The 23825-nt window shown below is 34.6% G+C and overlaps 1 protein-coding gene across 6 annotated transcripts in view; it reads left to right on the top strand.

Annotated features, from left to right (window-relative positions):
* LCORL (ligand dependent nuclear receptor corepressor like) overlaps positions 1-23825 on the top strand; it is a 186720-nt gene that overhangs the window by 65494 nt on the left and 97401 nt on the right. For 5 of the 6 annotated variants that reach the window (XM_017871767.1, XM_017871762.1, XM_017871763.1 and 2 more), the window contains one exon: positions 345-474. In XM_017871767.1, coding sequence (XP_017727256.1) covers positions 345-474 — 130 coding nt within the window. Of the gene's footprint in view, positions 1-344; positions 475-1794; positions 1881-23825 lie in introns of all 6 variants that reach the window. The other variant, XM_017871765.1, reaches the window with a different exon arrangement.

Below are 23825 nucleotides of genomic sequence, written 5' to 3'. Positions count from 1 at the left end.
CTGCTTTGTTGTTAAAACTCTGACAGGATTACATTACTGGCATGCCAATACAGTGAATTTATTCACCAGTATGTCTTATATGCTCTTTTTTTTTTTTTTTTTTTTTTTTTTTTTTTTTTGGCTATAGTTTTGCTAAGAAATAAGGTTATTTTGACTCTCTATCAGAGCTATTTCTTTTTTCCTGACTCTTATTCTGAAATTTGTGTTCTCTCTCTCTAATTTGATACAATTTAAAGGGTAGATCAAATGAGCATTTAGAGCATTAATTTTTTGTCTTTTTTAATGGAATTTCATGTTTGAATTAAAAAATGATTCTGGATGTTGTTGTTTTCTTACACTTTTAGGATTGTATACCATCTCTTGATTCTTCACAGTCAACACCGACAGAGGAGCTATCATCTCAGGGCCAGTCCAACACTGATAAGATTGAATGCCAAGCAGAAAATTACCTAAATGCACTCTTTCGAAAGAAAGGTAATATTGGTATGCTTTGTCATTTAAAATTTCCAATAGAGATATAAAATGTTTGAATTTTTTTTACACAAACGGTTTTTATATGTCAACCTCTCTACTTCACTCTTTATTATTTCTTTCTTTATTCTTAATTTTTATATTTTTAGGGACAGTAGGAGTCTCAGTCATTCTAGTACTAGTCTTGTATTAGGCATTCCTCTTCAGCATTCTGTTTTCAAATATCTCTCTGACTTTATCACACATTTTCCTCATCTACTATAGGCACCTTTAAAAATTTTTCCTTATGCTTCTGATCTTTCTTATTGTATTGCTGTCTTGAACACTTCAAAATTTGTTTGATGTTCAATAAGTTATATAATACTATATTGCAAAGCCATACCTGATAATGTAATAGTTAAATCACTTATCAGCGTGGTTGGAGTATATTTACTGACTTGCTATTTCAATATTTATTTGGTAACTTGAATTTGCTTAGTAGACATTAAAAAAAAATCAATGTTCTTTTTTATTTCTTGTCTCTCCAAACTACTCAAACCAAAGAGCTTTTGTTTTACTTGTTCCCTTACTTTACACACATATATCAAGCAGCAGTAGTTTTTATATTTTAGTTACTTGGGAGAATTAGAGAAATGTAGAACCTTTCATGTTTTGTTCTTGGCTGTTCCCACAGTAATAGAGTGTCTTATTTTTACCACCTGGACCTTTGTAAGTTATGGTGCATGTTTAGGTTGGGGGATTATCCTCTCTCTCAACTTTGAGATTAAGAAAACATTACCATATTGCCATCATCTACTTGTTGACCCTATTTTACTCCTCTTTGGAATGAGATATCACCAGATATTTTTCTACTAAATTGATAACTTTCATGTTTAAATCAATAATGTTTAAAATAGTACTTGCCTGTGACACAAGAGTCTTTTGTTTAGTCTTAAGTGTTCTTTTATATGTTGAAATATGGAAATCCTCTTATTAAAAGAGTCATTAATATAATTTAAAGGCCTAAAATTAAGAACTATATAATTTTTAAGAGCAAAAGACTGAAAATCTTTTCTTTTGTGTTACTGTTGAGAAATTCGCATTATCTTTAAAATCAATTTTTTTTTCAGAATTTTTAGTACAGTGTTAAAAATGTTATACAGCCAGGTGCAGTGGCACGTAACTATAGTCCCAGCTAATAGGTGGGCTGAGGTGGGAGAATTGCTTCTGCCCAGTTGTTCAAGACCAGACTGGGCAACAAGACCTCATCTTTTTAAAACAATAATTTTACATGCTTTCTTTAAGGATTTTATAACATTAATTTAGAAAATTTTATTCTGTTAGTATTCACTTACAGGAAGAATTATGTTATCAGACTTGTATCACTAAGAGAACTGGAAGAAATGTACATATTTACACACATGCACACAGTAAGTTTCATTTACCTTGGAACTCATTACTCAGTCTCTTTTTCCTTTGAGTCATTTGTAATGGTAATAACTAGAATTATCAATAGTAATAGCCTTTAATTTTTGATAGTATGGAGTTAACCTATGCTCCATTGCCCTATTAAGAGTAATCAGTAAAAACTTGGTACTATTTCAGCTGATTCAAGCATCTGGGTCTCCAAGAGGTCTCCTACCAATGGTTGGGTGAGTGTTCTTGGATATTTAGTGACCTCTCCATTTCTGGATTTCTTCAACATCTTTTGAAAGATTGCAGAGTTTTTAAATTAAAGATTCTTCTTAGTGTTTTGCTTTATTTTGGGCCTTTGTTAATTTCTTTATTTGTAATTCATCACTTTCCAAATTTAATTAAACATAAAAGATTTTCTGCTTGTTTACTTGGGCTTTTTAAATTTGCTTTCAATAAAATCATTTTAGAGATTTCCAAATGGTCTGACCAAGATGGGGCTAGAAGATAATAACAATATCTTTTAAATGGTCTTAACTCCTTTTTTAGTTTGCCATTTGAGTTCTACTATTAACTCTACTTTGAAGTGAAAGGCAAGAAATATTATTTTAAAGACAGGAAATACTTCTGAGTCTTTGGAGTAGCATTTTAACATGTTGTTAAAACATCTTTTTAGTGCAGATTTTTTTTCCCCTGAAAATATCCCAATGCAGTCATTTTTAGGGATCCTGGATATGGATAGCATTAGTATTCCTGGTACTTTAAATCTTTTGCTTAGTTTGAGGAACATATGCATGTTGATCATCTTGCTAAAACATAAAGAACTCTTTTAATATCCTTATGGTAACTAATTTATTGTCTTTCCCAACTTATGCTTTTTGAGATGCTGCTAATGATAAATATAAGCTATTACTATTGAGAATATCACTACCTGGGATAATGATGATGATTGATATCATCAGTTGTGATTGAGAACTAACCCTTTTTTATGCTCTATCTCATTTAATGCCAAAACAATACTAAGAGGTAGGTACTGTTTAATAGGTAGGAACAATGAAGCTTAGAGAAGTTAAATACCATGATTTTTAAATGTGTGCTGAACATTTGAGTCATCCAGAAGAAGTTAAAAAAATGAACAGTGTTCTGTGTGAGGAGCACCTAGATTCTTTTCAGTACTAAGTAGAAAACACTTCCCATTCTCCACTAGTTAGCAGACTAGGATTAGAATTACTTTATTTGAATTAAGCAGACTAGAGAGGAACTATGAGGAATATTCTATATTTCTCATAGGTTTCTATTTTCTGTTCATGTGGCTTCTGAACAATTTCATTGATTAATTCCCTTGTAGTGCTTAATAATAGATAGGTTGTAGGAATGCCACTGGCATTAAACCTTCTCAAGACTGGAAGAAGCATATTGCTTAAATACAGCTCAAGCAATTCATTGTATTTAGAAGCTAGTCAAAAATACTCTTTCAGGGTTGAATAAGTCAAATGCAAAGAAGGATGTTCTAGGACAAAGGTGAACTTTTAACTAATTTTGTATATTCTTTACTTTAGAAATGTTTAAAAATTGAATTCCTCTAGAGATTAACACTAAAATTAAGTAGAGTGCTAGAGTAGAATGGAAATCTCCATAATAACAGGGACTTTGTTTTGTTTATTGCAGAATCTCAGCAACTAGGACAGTACCTGCATCTTAGGTCCTGAGTTAATATTTCTTGGGTGAATAAATGAATACTAAGATAAACTCTACCTAGCTATCTTTCAGTTTCTCCAAATATTCAGTAGTATTAGTACTTCATTTTTTCTGTTTTGAAGAAGTAAATTATTTTGTACATACATGTAGTTACCTTCCTCTGCTTTGTACTTAAAGTATTACTGGGTATAGTTTGAGTATCAGTCAGTTTGTTTGGAATGTTGATAAACGTAGGCATATACCTATAAAATGCCTTGTCCACAGGTATCCTCATGAAATGTAAACTAAGTTATTTTGACCTTTAGCTGCAGATTCTGTAATCACCTGAAATGTTTAAGTCACTGGCTTATGATTCAGGAAGATGTCTCATCTTTTATTTTTAAATTGAAGGCTGCTGGACTTGACTAAATTGGACAGATAATATGTATGTAGTAGCTGAAAGAATCATACTGCTATCTATATAACAAAGTCATCCTTCATCAAAATGTAATATGTTTTTCCTGCTTTAATACCCACACATGCTTAGTATTCACGTACCCACAATTCTGTGTTTTTTTCCTGAAGACCTTCTTGATGAATTTGATGCCGTTAGTTGAAAGCTCCTATGAATGAACTCTTTTCCCTTAAGTTAATTGATAGCCAGGTTTTATATTAAAAACTTTTTTTTTTCCCGTACCTTTTGGAAACACAGGCCCTTTTTCTTTCAAACTGTTGTTTTGTTTTGTACTCTAGCATGATATAAATACTAGTATGGTTCACTAACCAGTTGGGTTATGACTGATGATAAAGTAATTGATTTCTTAAAAACAGGTAGTGTTAATCTTTTAGATTACTTTTCTCTAAATGCAGACATCCTTGATTGACTGTGTAAATTTAACATGATTCATTCGGGCCTTAAGTATTTCTTATATAAGTGTTCCTTTGTGATGTCATTGTGGTCATACTTTGAATTTCTCTTATATAGGTTGTCCTTTTGGAACTCTCAGGGAATTTTAAGTGTCGTAAAATAACTGATATACCATTACAAGCTGCATTCAGAGGTGTTCATGAAAAGATTTTTCTCCTTTTCTTACCAGGTATCTGTAAGATAGTAAACAAATTCTGAGAACACACTTAAAATTAGAACCGGATTGAAGACTTTTTACATTTCTGATAAAAATCTCCCTTTTACTTGCGAGTCCATCCATAGAAGGAATTAAAGGAAATCTACCAGTTCATCCATCATCACCCAGATTCTTATCTCCCTTTGGCTTTTTAATTCCCTAATTTGACCCAGTCTCCTACCCCTTTACAATCACCCAAATTCTTTCTACTTTGTCTTCTGGAACTTCTGGTCTTCCATCAACAGAATCCCTCAGTCTCTTCTCTGAGTGTTCCTCTTTCTTTATTACTCTAATTGAAGCCTATGTGTTCATAAAGGATGCTTTTGTAGCCTTCTCACTTGCTGATTATTTTTAATTCCTTACTTTGTGTAACATGAGGAGGCAACTGACAGGCAACCTCCAAAATCTTTTTATCTGCCCTGCTTGCTCAAAACCGTGACCTTTTTTGAAGCCATGGCATTAAAGTATTCCATCTACATTATTGTCTCTACCAGGCTTTTTGCTTTCTTCCTCCCCAATACTATTCCCATCATAGTCATGTTGACTTCAAATTCTATGTAGCTGATACATCTAACACCCTGGCCTCTCCATTACTTGATCTCTTCATTTCCAACATTCTTTTCCTTTATTCTACTCTAGCCACCTTTTCCCACATTCCTATACCTTTATCACTTCCCAAGTCTGATTTTACCTATCCCTTTCTCTGACTACCATCTTATCCCAATATTCTCATTCCACTATTTATTTTTTATTTATTGTATTGATACATAATATTTATACATATTTACAGGATGCATGTGATATTTTGATACATGCATGAAATGTGTAATAACAAATTAGGGTATTTAGAATATCCATCACCTCAAATAGTTATTTTTGTGTTGAGAACATTTCACATATTTGCTTCTATTTTGAAAACTACAATATATTGTTATTAACTGTAGTCACCCTACTGTGCCATCAGACACTAAAACTTACTCCTTCTAGTTAACTGTGTAGATTTGCACCCAACCTCTTCAATCCCCTCCCACCGTTGCCAGCCTGTGATAAATATCATTTTACTCTCTACCTCTATGGAGGTCAGCATTTTCTTAAGCTCCCACATATGAATGAGAACATGTGATATATGTCTTTTTGTGCCTTTCTTACTTCATTTAGCATAATGGCTGTCCATTTTGCTGCAAATGGCAGGATTTTGTTCTTTTTATGGCTGAATAGTATTCTGTTGTGTAGATATACCACATTTTCTTTATCCATTCGTAGACATTTAGGTTAAATTCATAACTTGGCTATTGTGAATAGTACTGCAGTAAACATGGGGATGCAGGTATCTCTTCATATACTGATTTCCTTTTATTTGGGTAGATACCCAGTAGTGGGGTTGCTGGATTGTATGGTAGTTCTATTTTTAGTTTTTCGAGAAACTTCCGTACTATTTTCTATAGTGGCTGTACAATGTACACTCCTAGAAACTGTAAAAGAGTTCCCTTTCCCCTTCTTATAAGCCAGCATTTGTTATTATTTGTCTTTTTTATAATACCCAGTCTAACTGGGGTAAGATGATGTCTCATTGTGGTTTTGAATTGCATTTATTTCCCTGATGATTAGTGATGTTGAACATTTGTTTCATATGCCTGTTGTCCATTTGTGTGCTTTCTTTTAAGAAATGTCTATTTAGGTCCTTCACCCACTTTTTAATGGGATTTTTGTGCAGGTATCCAATTTATTTTTTCACCTCATTGCAGCCTTCAATCTATAGAAAACACCACTTTCACTCTTGAGTACCTCCTCATGATTTCACTTCTCTCTGTACTCAGTTCAGATACTGTGCTTGATAACCATGATCATTTTTCATGTAAAATCTTAACTCCCTTTCCTCTCTTTGCCTTTGTCATGTTTGACACTCAGAATTTTATCTGTGTTTTAATTCACTTCTCATTTACTACATGCTTATTTACTACACGCTTACTCTGGAATAGTTGAACTTGACAAGAGGAAAACATCCAATCATGCTGTTTTTCTAGGTCTCCTTTATCTAGTCGATTTCCTCTCTTACAGGTAGTTATTTTATCTCTCTCTCCTCAAACCTCCACCAACTAAAAATTCTCTTTCCTTTTTGTAGAACAATCACCTTCTATTATACTGTATACTCTATTTGTTTTATTTTTTGTTTGTTATCTGTTGCCTTCTGCTAGAGTATAAGCACCATGAGGAACTGAATTTTTGTTAACTAGTATATTTCAAGAACTAGCACACAGTAGGTGTTTATAATAATATTTGTTATTGTCCATACTTTTGCCATCTCCACTTTCCACCTTCCCTTCTTCTCTTTTCAGTCCGTCCTAGTTAGACTTTCTTTCCTACCACTCCGCTGAAATTGTTTTATCAATTTCACTGGTAATTCCATTTTGTCCTATTCAAAGGAATGCCAGTCATTTCTCATCTTAGCCTTTCAGCATCATTGCCTTTCTCACAAATTGGTTCTTTCACATGATCCTTGCTGGTTTTCTTCTTCTTGACCTTTAAATGTTGAAGAGCCCTGAGAATTAGTCCTCAGCTGTCTTCTCTTCTTGATATACTTTCACTCACTTGATGCCCTCACTCAGTCCTGTGGCTTTAATTATCATATGTGTGCTGATAATAACTACATAGTCAATCTAATCCTGACCTTTCTTCCCGCTTTACCAACTCGTATATCTAACTGCCTAGTTGATATTCTTCACTACAGTGGCTAATAGGCATCACACAATGACCAGTCTAAAACAGAACACTTGATTTTAATCTATTCCCCTTCCCCAGTTTTTTCCATCTTTGTGAAAGGTATCACTCGTGACTCAGTTGGTCAAGCCAAAAGGCCAGGAGCCTTCTTTGATTTCTCAGTATCTTTTACAGCCCACATGCAACCTATTATCAAGTCTCTACCTTCAAATCTATTCTAAATTTCACCATGTCTCATCATTTCCATTGCTACCACCTTAATCTGAGGCCCATCTGGTCTGGTTATACTACTAAAGAGCCTTCTAACAAGTCCTTTTATTTCTACTTCTCCCCTGTCTTACCTATTCAGCTTTCTATGTAGAAAGAAAAATGATGTTTCTAAAGCCTCAACCAGATCATTATTCCTCTGTCCAAAAGCATTTAGTGGCCTTACATGTCATTTAGAATAAAATCTCTCAAGGACTCTATGTGGTCTGATTCTGCCTCTTCCTTGACCACATCTTATTATTCATTCTTTTGAATACTTACTGGCTTTTTGCTTTTCCTCAAATGTGCTAACCTTATTTTCTTCTCAGGATCTTTACACTTGCTGTTACCTCTGTCTGGAATCCTGTTTCTACCAGTGCACTTTGCTAATTTCTTCATATCATCAAATATTGCCTCTCTCCTGACAGTGCACTGCCCGCACCACCCTACTGATAATTCGTCTCAGTCACTCTTTCACGTTATGTTATGTTATGTTATGTTATGTTATGTTATGTTATGTTATGTTATTTTTGAGACAGAGTCTCGCTCTGTCACCCAGGCTGGAGTGCAGTGGCGTGATCTTGGCTCACCGCAAGCTCTGCCTCCCAGGTTCATGCCATTCTCCTGCCTCAGCCTCCCGAGTAGCTGGTATTACAGATGCCCGCCACCACGCCCACCTAATTTTTTGTATTTTTTGTAGAGATCGCGTTTCACCGTGTTAGCCAGGATGGTCTCAATCTCCTGACCTCGTGATCTGCCCGCCTCAGCCTCCCAAAGTGCTAGGATTATGGGCATGAGCCACCATGCCCAGCCCTCATGTTATTTTTTTAAAGTCTCCTGGACTCCTCTTAAAATCTTTTTATCTGCCACTTCTGGAATATAAGAACAAATTAGGCAGGGATTTTGTGTTTTGTTATATCCCTAGCTCCTAGAATAGTACCTGGCACCATTAACACTCAATAAGTTAATTGAGTGCATTTAAACATTTTAGAAAAGAAATGTTTTCAGAATCAAAATCAACGCTTTAAAATCATGATGGCCTTTCAATGGTTTTTTAAAAATGTAACTCACAGCTGCAGTATGCTAAACCTTTAGATAAACATCATGAGTGAGTCCTGGCAGATGACAAGTAAGTGCTTATATTCCAAGATGTTCTAGGCATCCATCAGAAATACTGAAAATATAAGTGATTCTATATTCCTTTCAGAAATGTTTAGTCATTATTCTTTTAGTGGTTTTGTACATCCCTAATATCCTTTGGGGTAAATGTTTAAATTTGAGGGGAACAGATTGCAGGCAGAGTTGTGGAGAAAAGGGAAGAATTATACACTGCTGGTGGGAGTGTAAATTAGCTTAGGCATTGTGGGAAGCAGTGTGGCAATTCCTCAAAGAGCTAAAAACAGAACTACCATTCAACCAAACAATCCCATTGCTGGGTGTATGCCCAAAGGATTATAAACTGTTCTACCATAAAGACCCATGCATACATATGTTCATTGCAGCACTGTTTGCAGTAGCAAAGGCTTGGAATCAACCTAAATGCCCATCAGTGGTAGACTGGATGAAGAAAATGTGGTTCATATATACCATAGGATACTATACAGCCATGAAAAAGAATGAGATCATGTCCTCTGCAGCAACATGGATGGAGCCAGAGGCCATTATCTCTAGTAAACTAATGCAGGAACAGAAAAAAAAAAGTATCACATGTTCTCACTTATAAGTGGGATCTAAAATAATAAGAAGTAATGGCACAAGAGGAGAACCGTAGACACTGGGGCCTACTTGAGGGAGGAGGATGGGAGGCAAGTGATAGGAGGGAGAGGATCAGGAAAAGTAACTATTGGGTATTATGCTTAGTACATGAGTGTTGAAATGGTCTGTGTGCCAAACCCCCATGACATGAGTTTGCCTGTAGTAACAGACTTGCACATGTACCCTGAACGTAAAATAAAAGTTTTAAAATCATTTTGAGGGGAAATAAATGGTTTTTTAATTTATCTTGATATAATTTGTTAGGAGTTTTTCTAAATAATTTGTATATTCTAATTCATTACAGTAAGTGAGAATGCAGACCTGATCATCAAAAAAGATGTAATTCTATTGGGGGCCCTATTTTTTGAATTACCATCTGTCTTTAGGTAATACTTCTTCCCTGTGCTGTCTCTAATATGGCAGTCAGTAAAATTAGCCTGTATTTAATATATAGCAATCTGTATGTGCTGTTCAAAATTCTTTATATTTAAGTACTTAATGGGAAGAAGCACTTTTATGTGGAAGTAATAGAAAAACTAATATGTGCTATATGACTGGTTGGTATTACAGTGTCTTCAATAAGCCTTTTTAATGATATTTCTCCCAGTTTTCTTGAGTAACTCATGAATTCACCAACTGTATCATCACCTGTTTTGTTCTTGTATAGAATGCTACTAAGTTAGTTCTTTCTTTTCCCCAGTTATGACTTTTCCCCCAAGCACAACTAGCATGTTGGGCTTTATAAAACATATTTCTGGTCCATGATTAGTTTATTAATTTAAGAAAGATTTACTAAGCTCCTACTACATGCCAGGTACTGCTCTAATGAACCAAAGAAAAAATATCCCTGTCTTCATGGACCTTTATGTTCTAGTGAAGACAGGCCGATGCCGATAATAAACAAGTAAATTATACCTGTGATTGAATGTGTATATACACACACCCAAACCTCTCACGTGCTGGTTGTATATGAATATAGATAAGTGCCATGGAGACAAAATGGAAAGAAGGACATAAAGCATGGAGATGGTGATTACATTTTTATAAATGATAATCAGATGACATTTGAGCAGAGATGTAAAAAAAGTTGAGGTAGCAAGCCATAGAGATCTTAGGAGAAATATATTTCAGGAATTAAAATAATAGCAATTTTGAGAAATTATGGATTTGGCATGTGGTAGGTGATTGCCATTCCCATTCTTCAGTTTTATATATATATAATGTTTGTTTTTCTCTAGAGAACAATCTAAAATTGTAGCATTGTAAAGCAGGAAGGGGGAGTTAGAGATTGTCTATGTTTCTTTACATACAAAGAAATAGTAACTTCACCAATGAACATGTACTATAGTGTAAACAAATAATGAAATGTTAGATAATTAATGATCGTCAATAGCACTTAGCAAAATAAATAAGGCAATTTTTAAAATGTCCGATTAATGGATTGTAGAGTTGGTTGAGTGAAATATGGTGGTTAAAAAAAGAAATAGGAGCTTTAGCTCCCATTACTGTTTGGTAGTGAATTAAGCCAGAGTGAACTGGTGAAGTAGTGAAATAGATGCCCAAGGTTCATCCTTGTCTGAATCCATGGAAGTAGCTCTGAACCATCAACTGAAGCAATAGACAAAGCAACTGGATGAAAAAACTCCTCAGAATGAATAAACTGTTTAAAGTTACTTCACTTGCACTTTTTCAGCTCCTGGTCACCCAATACTTTATTCGTAGTTTAATTTTTTAATGTGATGAGTCTTCTCCAGTCATGATCAAACTCACTTGTAACAACAAACGTTTTATTTGCGTGGTCTAAATTTTTTTTTTTTTTTAAGATTCAGTGTCAAGTATTTGTGACTCCTTTTTCTTTGCTTGACTAGTGATGAGCATCAAGTGGAAAGATTTTTTCAGTTATAAACTTCAACATTTCTACTGTCCATTTCATTAAATTCAGCCTCCTTTAGCAAGATGTAAGACTTTTTGCTTTACAGTCAACATTTCCATTAACTCCTGGAAGTTAGCAAAATATGTACTAGATTCTTACATACTCCATTCATTGTTTGCGGTGATACTTTCCACCAAGCCTGATTGGCTAATAGTATCATCTTATCAAAACTCTTTCATAAATCCTACATTAAAGAAGTGTTAAATGTATTAGCACCCCACATCAGATATTCATCATCAATATACTTGAAGTGTGTGATACGTCCTTTGTCTGTAGGCTGTGTTAATGACATTCAATTGGAAGGCAAAAGAGTCCATTTAAATATTCCCTTCAGAAATAATGTTAACCAGAAAGAGATGTACATAAGCCTGTTCTATTATCAGAAGTGCCTTGTTTAAGATTTTCTTTCTCCATATGTTCCTTGATGAATAATAAAGAATGATTCTGTACAGCCTCGTGAATACCTTTATACCCAAGCTTTATGATTTGAACACCATAAAATAAGCATTCCTTCCTTTAATGAATTCCATTAATGAATTCCTTTAATGAATTCCATTCATTCCTTCCTTTAATTCCTTCCATATGTTCCTTGATGAATAATAAAGAATGATTCTGTACAACATCATGAATACCTTTATACCCAAGCTTTATGATTTGAACACCATAAAATAAGCCTTCCTTCCTTTAACATTACCTTAAGGGTTCTTGAGTTTTTCAAGTGGTATACCAAAAAAGGTTTTAGCTTAATATCATCTTTACACTTTCCACTTAAAAAGTAATGTTGAGCTGTCTTTGACATCTTGATGTTCTAATGCTGTTCTTATCTAAAAAAAAATTGAGGTGGAACTTTTCCCCCATAAAAGCTCTAGTTCATCAGGATTGAAAATGTGCGTAGCGGTTTAAACACATTTGTCAATACTGTAGTTTTTCACATTCAACAAGGAGTGTTGCTACAGCCTCACTGTCAGCAGAAACTACTCACTGGACTGTGATCCTCAAATTATGTAGTTTGTACAGTTCTTAAGTTTCTCAGACCCTTCTGTACGTCCTTTAAAACTCAACTCTTTCACTGAATTATTGCCTTCAGCTGAGGTACACTATAAATACAGTGTGATTGTTATAACAGAGAATTTAAGAAATAGATTTTGTGGAATTAAAAGAAGTATAAATTCTACTTGAAGTAAGAGTTAGTAGAAGAAAGTGTATTGTTTCCAGTACAGGCTTTACAATAGCAATAACAGTTGAGCAGAATTCCCTCAGTAGAAGAAAGCAAAGGAAAATGGATAGCTCCTGTATCAGGGTGCTTGATTTAAAGTTACTAACTTTGGCCATGTTAAGGAAAAGGGGGTTATGGGAGACTATTCAGGGCTCTCACAATATCTAGAGGCTAGAGGGCCAAGGTTGGCAAATAAGAAAGAATTCAAGAATACAGAGGAACCACGGCCCAGGACACATTATAATAAACAAGTCTGCATGACCTCAGGTTTATGCTTCCATAATGTGTTCGTTTTTCCAAGTCCTGAGAGGATTCATTTAATTGGCCCATTCTAAAACATCTGTCTGCCCACCCTTAGCACCACTGAGAAGGAGAGGAGGGATCTGGCCCCTTCCACATCGATTGTACATGTAGTCAAAAGATGAGAATAGCACTCTGGAAAATGAATATGCCCAAACAGACCAGGTGTGTAAAAAGCATAAAATTCTAGAGTTGTCAGGTGAAGTGTGTGTGCTTTTTACAATGGTGCTCTCTACCTGCTAGCTAAATCCTAGAAAAGGGGAATTAGGGTACTAAAAATAGGAAACTTGATTGCTGGGCAGTACATACACACAAAGCCAGATGTCCATTAAACCCCTTAATTTGCCAAAAACAAGGACATATTCTCAGCCCTTAGGCTGCTTAGACCCTACGGTATTTGACTTTGTTGATCACTCCTCTCTTTCTTGGAAACTCTCTTTCCTTTGGCTTTCACTGTACCATTTTCTTTTAGTTGTCTTTACTCCTCTGAAAATTGTTTCCCACTTTCTCCCTTTTTTTTTCCTTTGATATAAGGAGGAAGGTATAAGTCGGGTAAGGTAGATTTTCTTATTCTTTGTTTCATCCCTTAAATGTTATTCTCTTAAGGCTCAATTCTCATCCTCCTTTTAATTTTATGCATTCTCCCTGGACAACCTTAAGCTGCAGGCTCTCACATCCTAGTGATAGACAATCCGCATTGCTGGTCATGATTTTTCAAGTTCATATTCCTGGCTGCTTCTAGGTTATCTACTTCCAGATGCAACCCACAAGAATTTCAAAGGAGGTACTATGTATAACACTGGAAAATTTTAGTTATTCCTTTTGACTTCTACTCCTGTCTCCTCTGTTAAAATATGACATCTTTGAGGACAGACACTGTCTTTTATTTCATCATTTTTTTCTAGTACTTAGCACATGTATTTATGCTCAATACATGTGTAATGAATGTTTCCTATTCTGTTCTCCAGAAAATGAGAAGTTTAAAACCCTATTCTGTGGCCCAGGTTCCTTATATAAATAACCCATATCCCCAGTTACCTTGATTAGAAGCTTCACACTAAATACTTGTTGAGTAACTGAATCTACCAGGTCCCCTCAATCCCATTGATTCTACTTAAAATATTATTTTTTTATTGACCATGCAGGTGTTCATATTTTCTTGGCTATACCATAACCCTCCACATATTTATCACTTTCTTTTAAAACAAAGCCATTATTCTCTTATCTGCTGCTGCTTAGTATCAACATTAAAATCCAATTATATTTATGTGTACTTCAGTGTTTTTCTGCTTCTTATTTCCTCTTTGCTTGATAAACTCTAAATCATCTTTCACGGAAGAAATGTTTCATATTCCCTGATTCCTTTCCTGTTTTCCTTTTCACTACCTCCAGGCAAAAATAAAAATTTCCCTCTTAGATTTCCTGTAACACATTGTATATGCAAAATGGAACATAAATTAGATGTGCTTTGCCAAAAAGAGAGAGGATAATAAGAAATTAAAACCTATGTGGGTATCTGTTATGCTTGGTGAGAATACACCCTATACAGATGGTGATGCTGGAGTTAATGGATTTATTGGTCTTTTAAAAAAATGTCCTTATTGTAAATTGACAATTTATAATTGCATAAATTTATGGGGTACAAAGTGATTTATGAACACAACTTGGAATAATTAAATCAAGCTAGTTCATCCATCCATCACTTCAAATACCTAACATTTTTTGTGGTGACAACATTTGAAATTTACTCTCTTAGCAATTTTGAAAGGTATAGTGCTCTTTTTTTAACTCTATTCATCACATTGTGCAATAAATATAAAAAAAAAATCCATATTCCTTTTGAGATTGTGTACTCTTTGACCCTGTCTCCCTATTTCCGTACCCTCAGCTTTGGATTCTACTCTCTACTCCTTGTATTCTACTCTTCTGCTCTCTGCTTCTTGAATTTGATTCTTGTGGATTTCACATATAAGTAAAGACATGTAATATTTATCTTTCTGTGCCTGGCTTACTGCACTTTATATAATGTTCTGCAATTCCATCCATGTTGTTGCAAATGACAGAATTTCCTTCTTTAAGGCTGAATAGTATCCCATTGTGTGTGTGTGTGTGTGTGTGTTGAGTGTGTGTGTATGTATACACATATGTAGACACACCACATTTTCTTTATTCAGATTCATCTGCTGCTGGACACTTAGCTTGATTCCATGATTCAGCTGTTGTGAATAATGCTGCAATGAACATGAGAGTGTAGACATTTCATCAACAAACTGATTTCAAATCTTTTGGGTGAATACCCGGAAGTGAGATTGTTGGATCATACAGTAATTCAATTTTCAGTTTTTCTGAGGAACTTCCATCCAGTTTTCCATAATGGCTATACTAATTCACATTTCCACCAACAGCACACATGGGTTCCCTTTTCTCTGCAATTTTTTTCCTCTTTTAATAGCTCTTAGTTTCTATATGCCTCACTTACGCTAAGTATCTCTGCAAATAGAGTGTAACTCCCATGTTTAAAAGATGTATGTTTCCTAATACACAATGATGTATGAGATTGTAGACCTTAAAAGATGTAGACTGCACTTATGGGCTATTTAAGGGATTTTTAAGGATAATTTTGACTCTACCAGGATGAATTTTACCTTTCTTTGTCAATTTTAGATATTATTTTGTCATTATCTTCTTAAGAGTATTGATCTTAGTAAATTTTAAACTCCTTAAAGGCAAGGAATACCTTAATAAGATTTATATTTTCAGTTCCTTGTATAATACATTTATGTTTTGAATGAATTTAAGTCTGTGACATAAGACAAAAACATAACATACTCTTCAACATGGGATGTATACTTGCTTCTCAATTTACTAAACACATTTTAGGCATAAGTGGTGGGAAAATGAAGTCTTTTTTAAAAAATTGCACGTTTATACACATTACATGCATGCGTGTGGTTTTTAAAATAACATGGCTAAAGCAGTCTAACACATTTTAGGATACAATATACAGTAATACAGTTCAGAAAAATTGCTAAAAGGCCAAGGAAATAAAGGAGGAGCCTACTCAAAAGATAGTGTGAAAGCAGTTTACTGTTCAGCATTCGCCTTCTTGGTTGCCATATGGTTAGATGTCTTAACGTTTTGCTCTATAAAATAATAGTTTCTAAGGTGGGTTTTCATGGTTTTGTTTTGTTATGAGAACTGATGTTTACATATGCAATTTTCCTGCCACAAATTTTGTGTTAAGAGGATGCTGTGGAAACAAGAGTTTGGTTTTTTTAAACTCCTCGGAAAATCTGTATGTCTTCAAGGTCTGCTTTTCTCTGTTTTTTCTGTTTCTTACTTTTTAAATTCTGTCTCATTAAGTTTTTAAGTTCTTCGTGGTATTTAAATGTGTTCAAAACAGTGGTTATCTCTGTTATAAAAACAGCAGGCTGTTAGGTAACTTTTAGAGTGAAACTACTGTAACAATTATTTTGCCTATTTTTTTTTTAAAAATAAGATATACGTTGTCAAAGCATAAGTACAGAAAATTTTCACAGCTATTATATATAATGCATCTAAAACCCTGATCCAGGTTTCTTAAAACTTTATTTCCTCTTGATATCTTAACCATAAGACTAATTTGATTGTAGTCTGCCTGCAAACTTAAGATAGCCCAACATACTAAATTTGGTGGTATTAGAATCTCAAGTTCATGGCCTTTTAAGGAAAAAGTAAAATTTGTAATGCTTGTAGAAATTAACCAAGGACTGAAATATTCTAAGTCTCCTGAACTTGGAAAGGGAGAAAAGGAGGGGTGTATTGCTGGGTCAACTTATTTTTTTTGCTAGATAATTTTCTCTGTATATTCCATATATTCTAGTTGTATTGATGATAAATTCTAGTGTTAAAAAAAAAAACCCCAAGTTATAAGCCAGTAACTGAATCAATCCAACATCTCAACTGTTTTATAAAAGGTTGAAGTTCTGTCATGTCATAAGTGATTCTGATATTTTTTGTTTCTATTCTCACATAAAGATTATAGTCTTTTAAATGCAATTTTTATAATAATAGTACTCTGTAAAACATGCTTTAATAATACATGAGTTTTCCTGTGTACCTCATTTAATAAAGTGATGTAGTTAACTGCTGTCAAGAGTTACCCTTATATCTAAGGTACTTTGGAACCTCAGTGTCTTATTCTTTCTCCGTGTTTCTTATTTACTAAGATATGAGGAGTCTATAATTCTTGCAGAGGGTATGATTAAATACCGTACCTGGGAATTGTGATAAATTAGTTTTGTATATTATTTCACCATTTTTATTTTACGTATAATTATGAGCTGTCTGCTGCACCTTACTGTCTGCTATTGGCTAGTTGTATATTATATCCACAGCCTGCTCATACTGTTTTTGTAAAGTTTATCTATAGACTTTCCAGCCTGTAGAACTGTGAGAAACAAATTTCTGTTGTTTATAAGCTATCCAGTCTTAAGTATTTTATTATTGCAGCCCAAATGGACTAAGAAAAGTGCTCTGTAAAATAGTATGTGCATATAGTCAGGGGTTGTTATATAAGATGCCCGCTGAAGTGCAGGACTTCTATTTATATACATCCTTCATAAAATAAGGATTCTCCAATAAAAGGAACCAAAGCCCCTTGGAGAAGTGGTTGTTTTCATGGCTGGGTTAGGAAAATACAAGATGAGCTTGGAGCATTTTATGTTGCCAGAAAGTAAGGAAGTGCTCAAAAACAAGTATGAGAACACAGGAGCCATCCTGAAAGAGCTCCTGATGGCCAGAGATGCAACAATTTGAGCAACAAAGTAAACAATAGTTTTAACAATAATTTGGATTATTAGCCATAGAATAAAATAAATATCCATGTTTTAATACTGATATAAGTGAATAAATAAATGAGAAGGAAGGGGCAGTTCTTTCTTACAGAAATAAATATTCCAATTTAAAAATGTGGAATGGGATAGTGAATAGGTACAAAGAAAAGGTAGAAGATTGAATGAGTAAGACCTAGTATTTGATAGCACAACAGGGGGACTATAATCAATAATAATTTAATTGTACATTTTAAAATAACTAAAATCAATGAGCCTACCTAAAAAGACTCTATATCTGCTAAAGGGTGTAATAGAGAAAATTGTAGTCACAAGGGAATCAGACTTGTGCTTTAACAAGTCTAGGACATTCACAAATACAGTGGTCAGGTCCTGGCTTTAATTAGGCAAAAAACTCTGGACAGTGGCATGGATAAGGATGGGTCAACTAGATTTAAGACTAAAAGAAGATACCATGCCCATATCCTCTTTTGAGGAAAACCATCTAGGGTGGGTAGCTTCATTAAGCTATGGTAGGACATGACTTTCACTAAAACCTTAAGTAAGGTGTGAGTAACAAATGAAATTTGGAAGTATATAGTGGGTCTGGCAAGAGTTTTCTTTTGTGATAATGGTATGGATTCTTATGATAATGTGTCTATACCCCTTAACCTACCCCCACCAAAAAGAAAACTCCTAAAATGTTATAAAAAGCAAAGATCCTGTGATTCTGTATTCTTTATATTCCTGTGACCTGGCATATTCCTTGTTCTACATGGGCTGTTGAGACCATCAAATCTGTAGAATAAAAAGAAATTTCGGGAAGCCCACGTCCACTTACTTTATCCTTGACTTTGTATTTATTTTTTGCAGTGCAAACTCAATGGTGAAATAGTAAGCCAAAGTGAAAGCAACATAAGCAATGTGTTAAGTCTTCATTCTTGCTAGCCTTTGAACCAGCTAACTTCCTTCCGGAAGAAAAATCATTTTTCTCTAATAATTCCTTTCAGCGAGTGTTAGTAACTTTTGGCATAAAGTGTGAGAGAATAAAGGAATGTTTTCTCATTTTTGTTTTTCTGTGCACTACCAATTTTAAAAGATTAGTTTATTGCTCAAATATTAATGCAGTCCTTATTCCCTTTGAAGAGTGAAGAGTCGTTTCATTTATGAGATACTCACTGAGTTATCTTGTTGAGTTATGGTACCATGGTTGATCACCGAATACATGAGTAAGGTTTAGTGTTTAGTCTCAAGGAGGACATTGCTTGTTATAGTAGGATACAGTGGAGATACAATAGGGAAAATAATATATGAGTTCTTGATTCTCTTGTCATCTCAGGGGTGTTGAAATTGAAGACAAAATGAGCCGCCAGATCCGCTGTCCCCAACGTTTTTGGTACCAGGGACACGTTTCGTGGAAGACAATTTTTCTCAGGCAAGGTGTTGCAGGGAGATGGTTTCGGGATAAAATTGTCAGGCATTGGTTAGATTCTCATAAGGAGCATGCAACCTAGATTTCTCTCATGCACAGTTCACAGTAGGGTTGGTTCTCCTATGAGTATCTAATGCTGCTGCTGATCTGACAGGAGGCGAAGCTCAGGCAGTAATGCTCACTTGCTGGCTGCTCACCTCCTGCTGTGCAGCCCGGTTCCTTACAGGCCATGGACTGACCGGTCTGTGGCCTAGGAGTCGGGGACCCCTCCCTTACATATTCTTCCAAGAAATATATAATCTTTATATTGTATTCTTCCATACTAGGTTGTTAACTCCTAGAGAGCAGAAAATACATAGATTTTCTCAGTACCTTTTATTACCCTGAGCAAGTATCATAGTTATATTAGAGTTTTGATAATTGATTTTTAGTAACATAAAAATGAAAGATGATCTCTAGTTGAAGTCTAGCTCTGTGCCTCTATAATTATCCTATTACAGTATTTTCTAGGTAAATGATTAATACTCATTAATAGTAATTTGTTTGCATTTTGCTTACAGTCTTATGCTATTTGAAAATTAAAGATGATAAAAAACAACGTTTGGGAGGGTCTTTTATGGCTCATTCAGTAGATAAAATAGAGCCATAGCAGGAGTCTTGGTAGCTGATTATTAAGCCTAATTCCTCAGTTTACCTTTCGGCTTGTTATTGTAGCATTTAGATATTTTGCATGGTCCTGTGACCAGAGAATAATAAATTTAAATCCAATACTAGCCATAGGGGTCCTTACAAAACTTAACTGATTTAGAATAGACTTTTTATCCTTATTTGGGTTTCACTCTGTTGTGAAAATATTAGCCTTTCTTTGGAAACAAATCTGCTTTTTAATACTTTTACTTTGTTTTACATTTGTTCCTAGGAATGCCCCAGCTATAGCAGATCTGAAAGCTTATGTAAAGGTTTTGATATTTCTTGGGTACCATACTGGTTAGATGGGTTGTGTTCTAACAGGTCAAATGTTTGTGGCACCCCTAACTGTAATTCTCCACAGTAGCCTCTAGACAGTAACTTCAAAGCTGTGTTGAAGGTGGCTATGATAGGAATAAGGCATTATCTAAATGACTCTCATGGGTCGGAGATTTATACTATTTGATAGCAAGTGTCATCACTGCTGAGGAGGCAAAAAAAAAAAAAAAGACAGTCTATCATGGGAAATGATTCAGCATTCCAAATAATTTCTGGTCAAATTTCCACTACAAGTCAGACTATTGTGTAGAGAAATATGAACATTGGGGTAATGTATCCAGAGTAAATTGCTTGACTGCTTCCCTATAAGAAGAAAATGGTTTACCCTTCCTTTTCAATTACTGTACTTAAGTGTTTCGTATATTGAGGGTAAGAGGCTAGCTGAAACTGAGAGAGGCTTAGCAACTTTACTTTTCGAGTGGGTTGTAAAAATTGTTTTATCTTCTAAGTATTTTGTATAATAAATTAAACTTTAGACACAGTTACAAAATGAAGTAAAAGTATACACCCAAGATCATTAAAGTATCTGTTATTAATTTGTAATATCAAGGTAACTCCAGTAGGATAGAAGTTTGAATTTATGGCTGGGCATGGTAGCTCATGCCTGTAATCCCAGCACTTTGGGAGGCTGAGGCAGGAGGATCACCTGAGGTCAGGAGTTCAAGACCAGCCTGACCAGCATGGAGAAACCCCGTCTCTAATAAAAATACAAAAAATTAGCCGGGCTTAGTGGCGCATGCCTGTGATCCCAGCTACTCGGGAGGCTGAGGCAGGAGAATCGCTTGAACCCGGGAGGCAGAGGTTGTGGTGAGCCGAGATCACGCCATTGCACTCCAGCCTGGGCAACAAGAGCAAACTCTCTCAAAAAAAAAAGGAAGAAGTTTAAATTTATAAAGCTAAAGCTTCCTTTTATTCCTGCCAGATGTAAATATGTAACCTAATTTGAAAATTATATTAAAATTCTAAATATGTTATAAATTTATAAATGTGTAGCCCAGGCCAAATGACTCCCCTGGCTGCTTCCATGCTAGATATAAAAGTAGACCAGATTTTGTTCTATTGTATTGCCCTTTAGTTCCTGTTTTTATTTGAAAAATATACAGCTAGGCTTATCCATAGATAAAGTAATAATATAATGAATTTAAATTTGTCTTTTTATATGGCTTAACTATACCACCTAGTTATGGGGCAAGGGTGTGTGCTACTATTTCCCTTCTGGTATTCTAACTAGCGTACTTGTTAATATGTTTTATGGAGAATGATGTGAAAAGGAGAAGAAATCTAAGTCTGTAAGGTTTTCATTTATTCCCTTCATCACAGGAGGTTTTGGTAAGGAAAGAATGAAATTATTAGTGAAAATCAGTTGTTTATTATGAATTTGAGAAGTTCAGATTATTGCTGTTCTTATATTCTACTGTGACAAATGCTTTATAAAGTTAGATTTATTAATATTATTCTTTATATTGAGGGATTACTGGATTTTGATGATATAATACAGTGGTTGTGGAAGATAACACTTTTTGTTAATGGACACTGCCTTTTTACTGTTTTTCCCCCAGCTGTCTGATATAGTATAGCTGCTAGAGCTTGTTTTGTTGAGTGGTATCTAGCAGTGGAAGCATATTACAATGTGCTAGAAAAACAATTGCAATAGAATGTTGACAAAATTTTTCAGAAAACTTGGAAATGACTACAGTGTTAGCCCAGAGCAGTGTTATTTTGGCATTAAGGAATGGGGACAAGAAATAAAGACTCACCCAAGCTGGGGATGAATATCTCTGAATTGTTCAGGAGGATTATGGGGGTATCTCATACATGTGATTTGATAAATTTTTTTAGCCTTATATGTAAATTATGTAAGATTATAAAATGTATATAATGCATTATTAAACTATTGCAGAATAATAAAACATGACCCATGACTACTGAGCTTATTGACTTACATATTTGTTCAACTTAATCTATTGTACATCCTACTGCTGGTGGTGATTAGGAACTTTCTACGATATTCTGTGTGAAGAGAGGTTTGGAGTTGAGGGAGACTGAAATGATCTTTTCTAATTAAACTAAATTATTGTGCCACCCCTACTACAAAAAGTAGGAAGGGGAGGGAAGATAGAATTAGAAACACATACATGAAAAGGAAAATGATGCATCAAAATGTTCTCCCATTAACTCCTTATAAAATATAGGTATCTTTCTCTGTTTGAACTTTCATTATCTAAACTCAGGAATTAAATAAGTTCAGATAAATTTTCAAATAAATTCCTTGCTGTTGAAAATTCAAGAACCAAATAGATTCAGATTCTGCAATATCCATTGCTATCTGAACTTTCTCTTCAAACTATGTGAATTCAAGAACTAAATAGATTTGAATAAGAAGTGATATACATTTTATTGTTTTTGTTGGTGAGACCACATGATCTGTTGGAAAAAAATACCGATCTGGAAGACAGGAAACCAGTGTTGTAAGCTCTACCACTATGCCACTATCTCTGATTTGATCTTTCTGGATTTTCGTTTCTTTTTTTTTTTTTTCACTATGAGACTGGATTAGATTTTATCTAAAATCTGGTAGGTCCAGTATTCTAGTGGTCCTGAAAAGTGGATAAAAGTTTAGGAGCTATTTTAACATTTCAAAAGGCTTAAGAAGTCATAAAATTATCTGTACTAAGACTGTAGGTCTAACAAATTTCTTTTATATTTGGATCAAATTGATATTACTCTTTATAAAAATTGCCACACCGAGGTACTTGTGTCTTATTGACAATGTCTTTGAATTAAAAGTAGAGAATTATATTATAAAAGATTGGAAATCATTAGCTATATGTTTTCCAATGTGTATTTCCAAAGGTGTAGGTGAATAGTTTACTCTTGTAAGTTTAGTACATCTATTTAATATTTCTGGAGAATTCAGAGATCTTTCAGTGGTCATGGTTTTTTATTACCCAGTAATGTGTAATATACTTTCAGAGGACTTAATTTCAAAATTGCTTTTTCAGTTACTGTGTACCGACACTTAATTTCATTCTATGTTTTTGTTGTTTTTCAACTGTAGTTAAATAATGTTCTAAAAATTTATTGATTGTGTCAGTCTGTTTGCATTGCTATAAAGGAATAACTAATACTGGGTGATTTATAAAGAGGTTTATTTAGACTCACGGTTCTGCAAGCTGCACAAGAAGTGTGGTGCCAGCATCTGCTTCTGGTGAGGGCCTCGGGGAGGTTACAATCATGGCAGAATGTGGAGGAGGAGCCAATGTATCACATGGTGAGAGAAGAAGAACAAGAGAGAAAGGGAGAGGGAGGGAGGGAAGGGGAAACTGCAAGGCTCTGAACAACCGAATCTCACGTGAACCCATAGAGTGAGAATTCACTCATTACTGTGAGGATAGCACCAAGCCATCTTTCAGTGATCTGGCCCCATGACCCAAACACCTCCCACTAGACCCACCTCCAACATTGATGGTCACATTTCAACATGAGATTTGGAGGGGACAGAACATCTAAACCATATTACTGATTAATTCATTTGGAATTCTGAGTAGTATTTTTTTTTCATGGAAATACATGTTAAGTAGTAATTATTTTCTAAACTACAAAAGACTATATTGGCAATTAATGGTTAATACACTTGATTTGTATTATTTCAGCACTGCCATCATTGATAATTCATTTTCTGAGAATTAGATTCTAAATCTGGAAGAACAAGAACACATTTTAC

The sequence above is a fragment of the Rhinopithecus bieti genome, unplaced genomic scaffold (genome assembly GCF_001698545.2).
Source record: "Rhinopithecus bieti isolate Rb0 unplaced genomic scaffold, ASM169854v2 scaffold_6151, whole genome shotgun sequence".
NCBI classification, from domain to species: domain Eukaryota; kingdom Metazoa; phylum Chordata; class Mammalia; order Primates; family Cercopithecidae; genus Rhinopithecus; species Rhinopithecus bieti.
The sequence above is the reverse complement of the archived record's forward strand: the minus strand, read 5'-3'. Positions and strand labels throughout refer to the sequence as shown.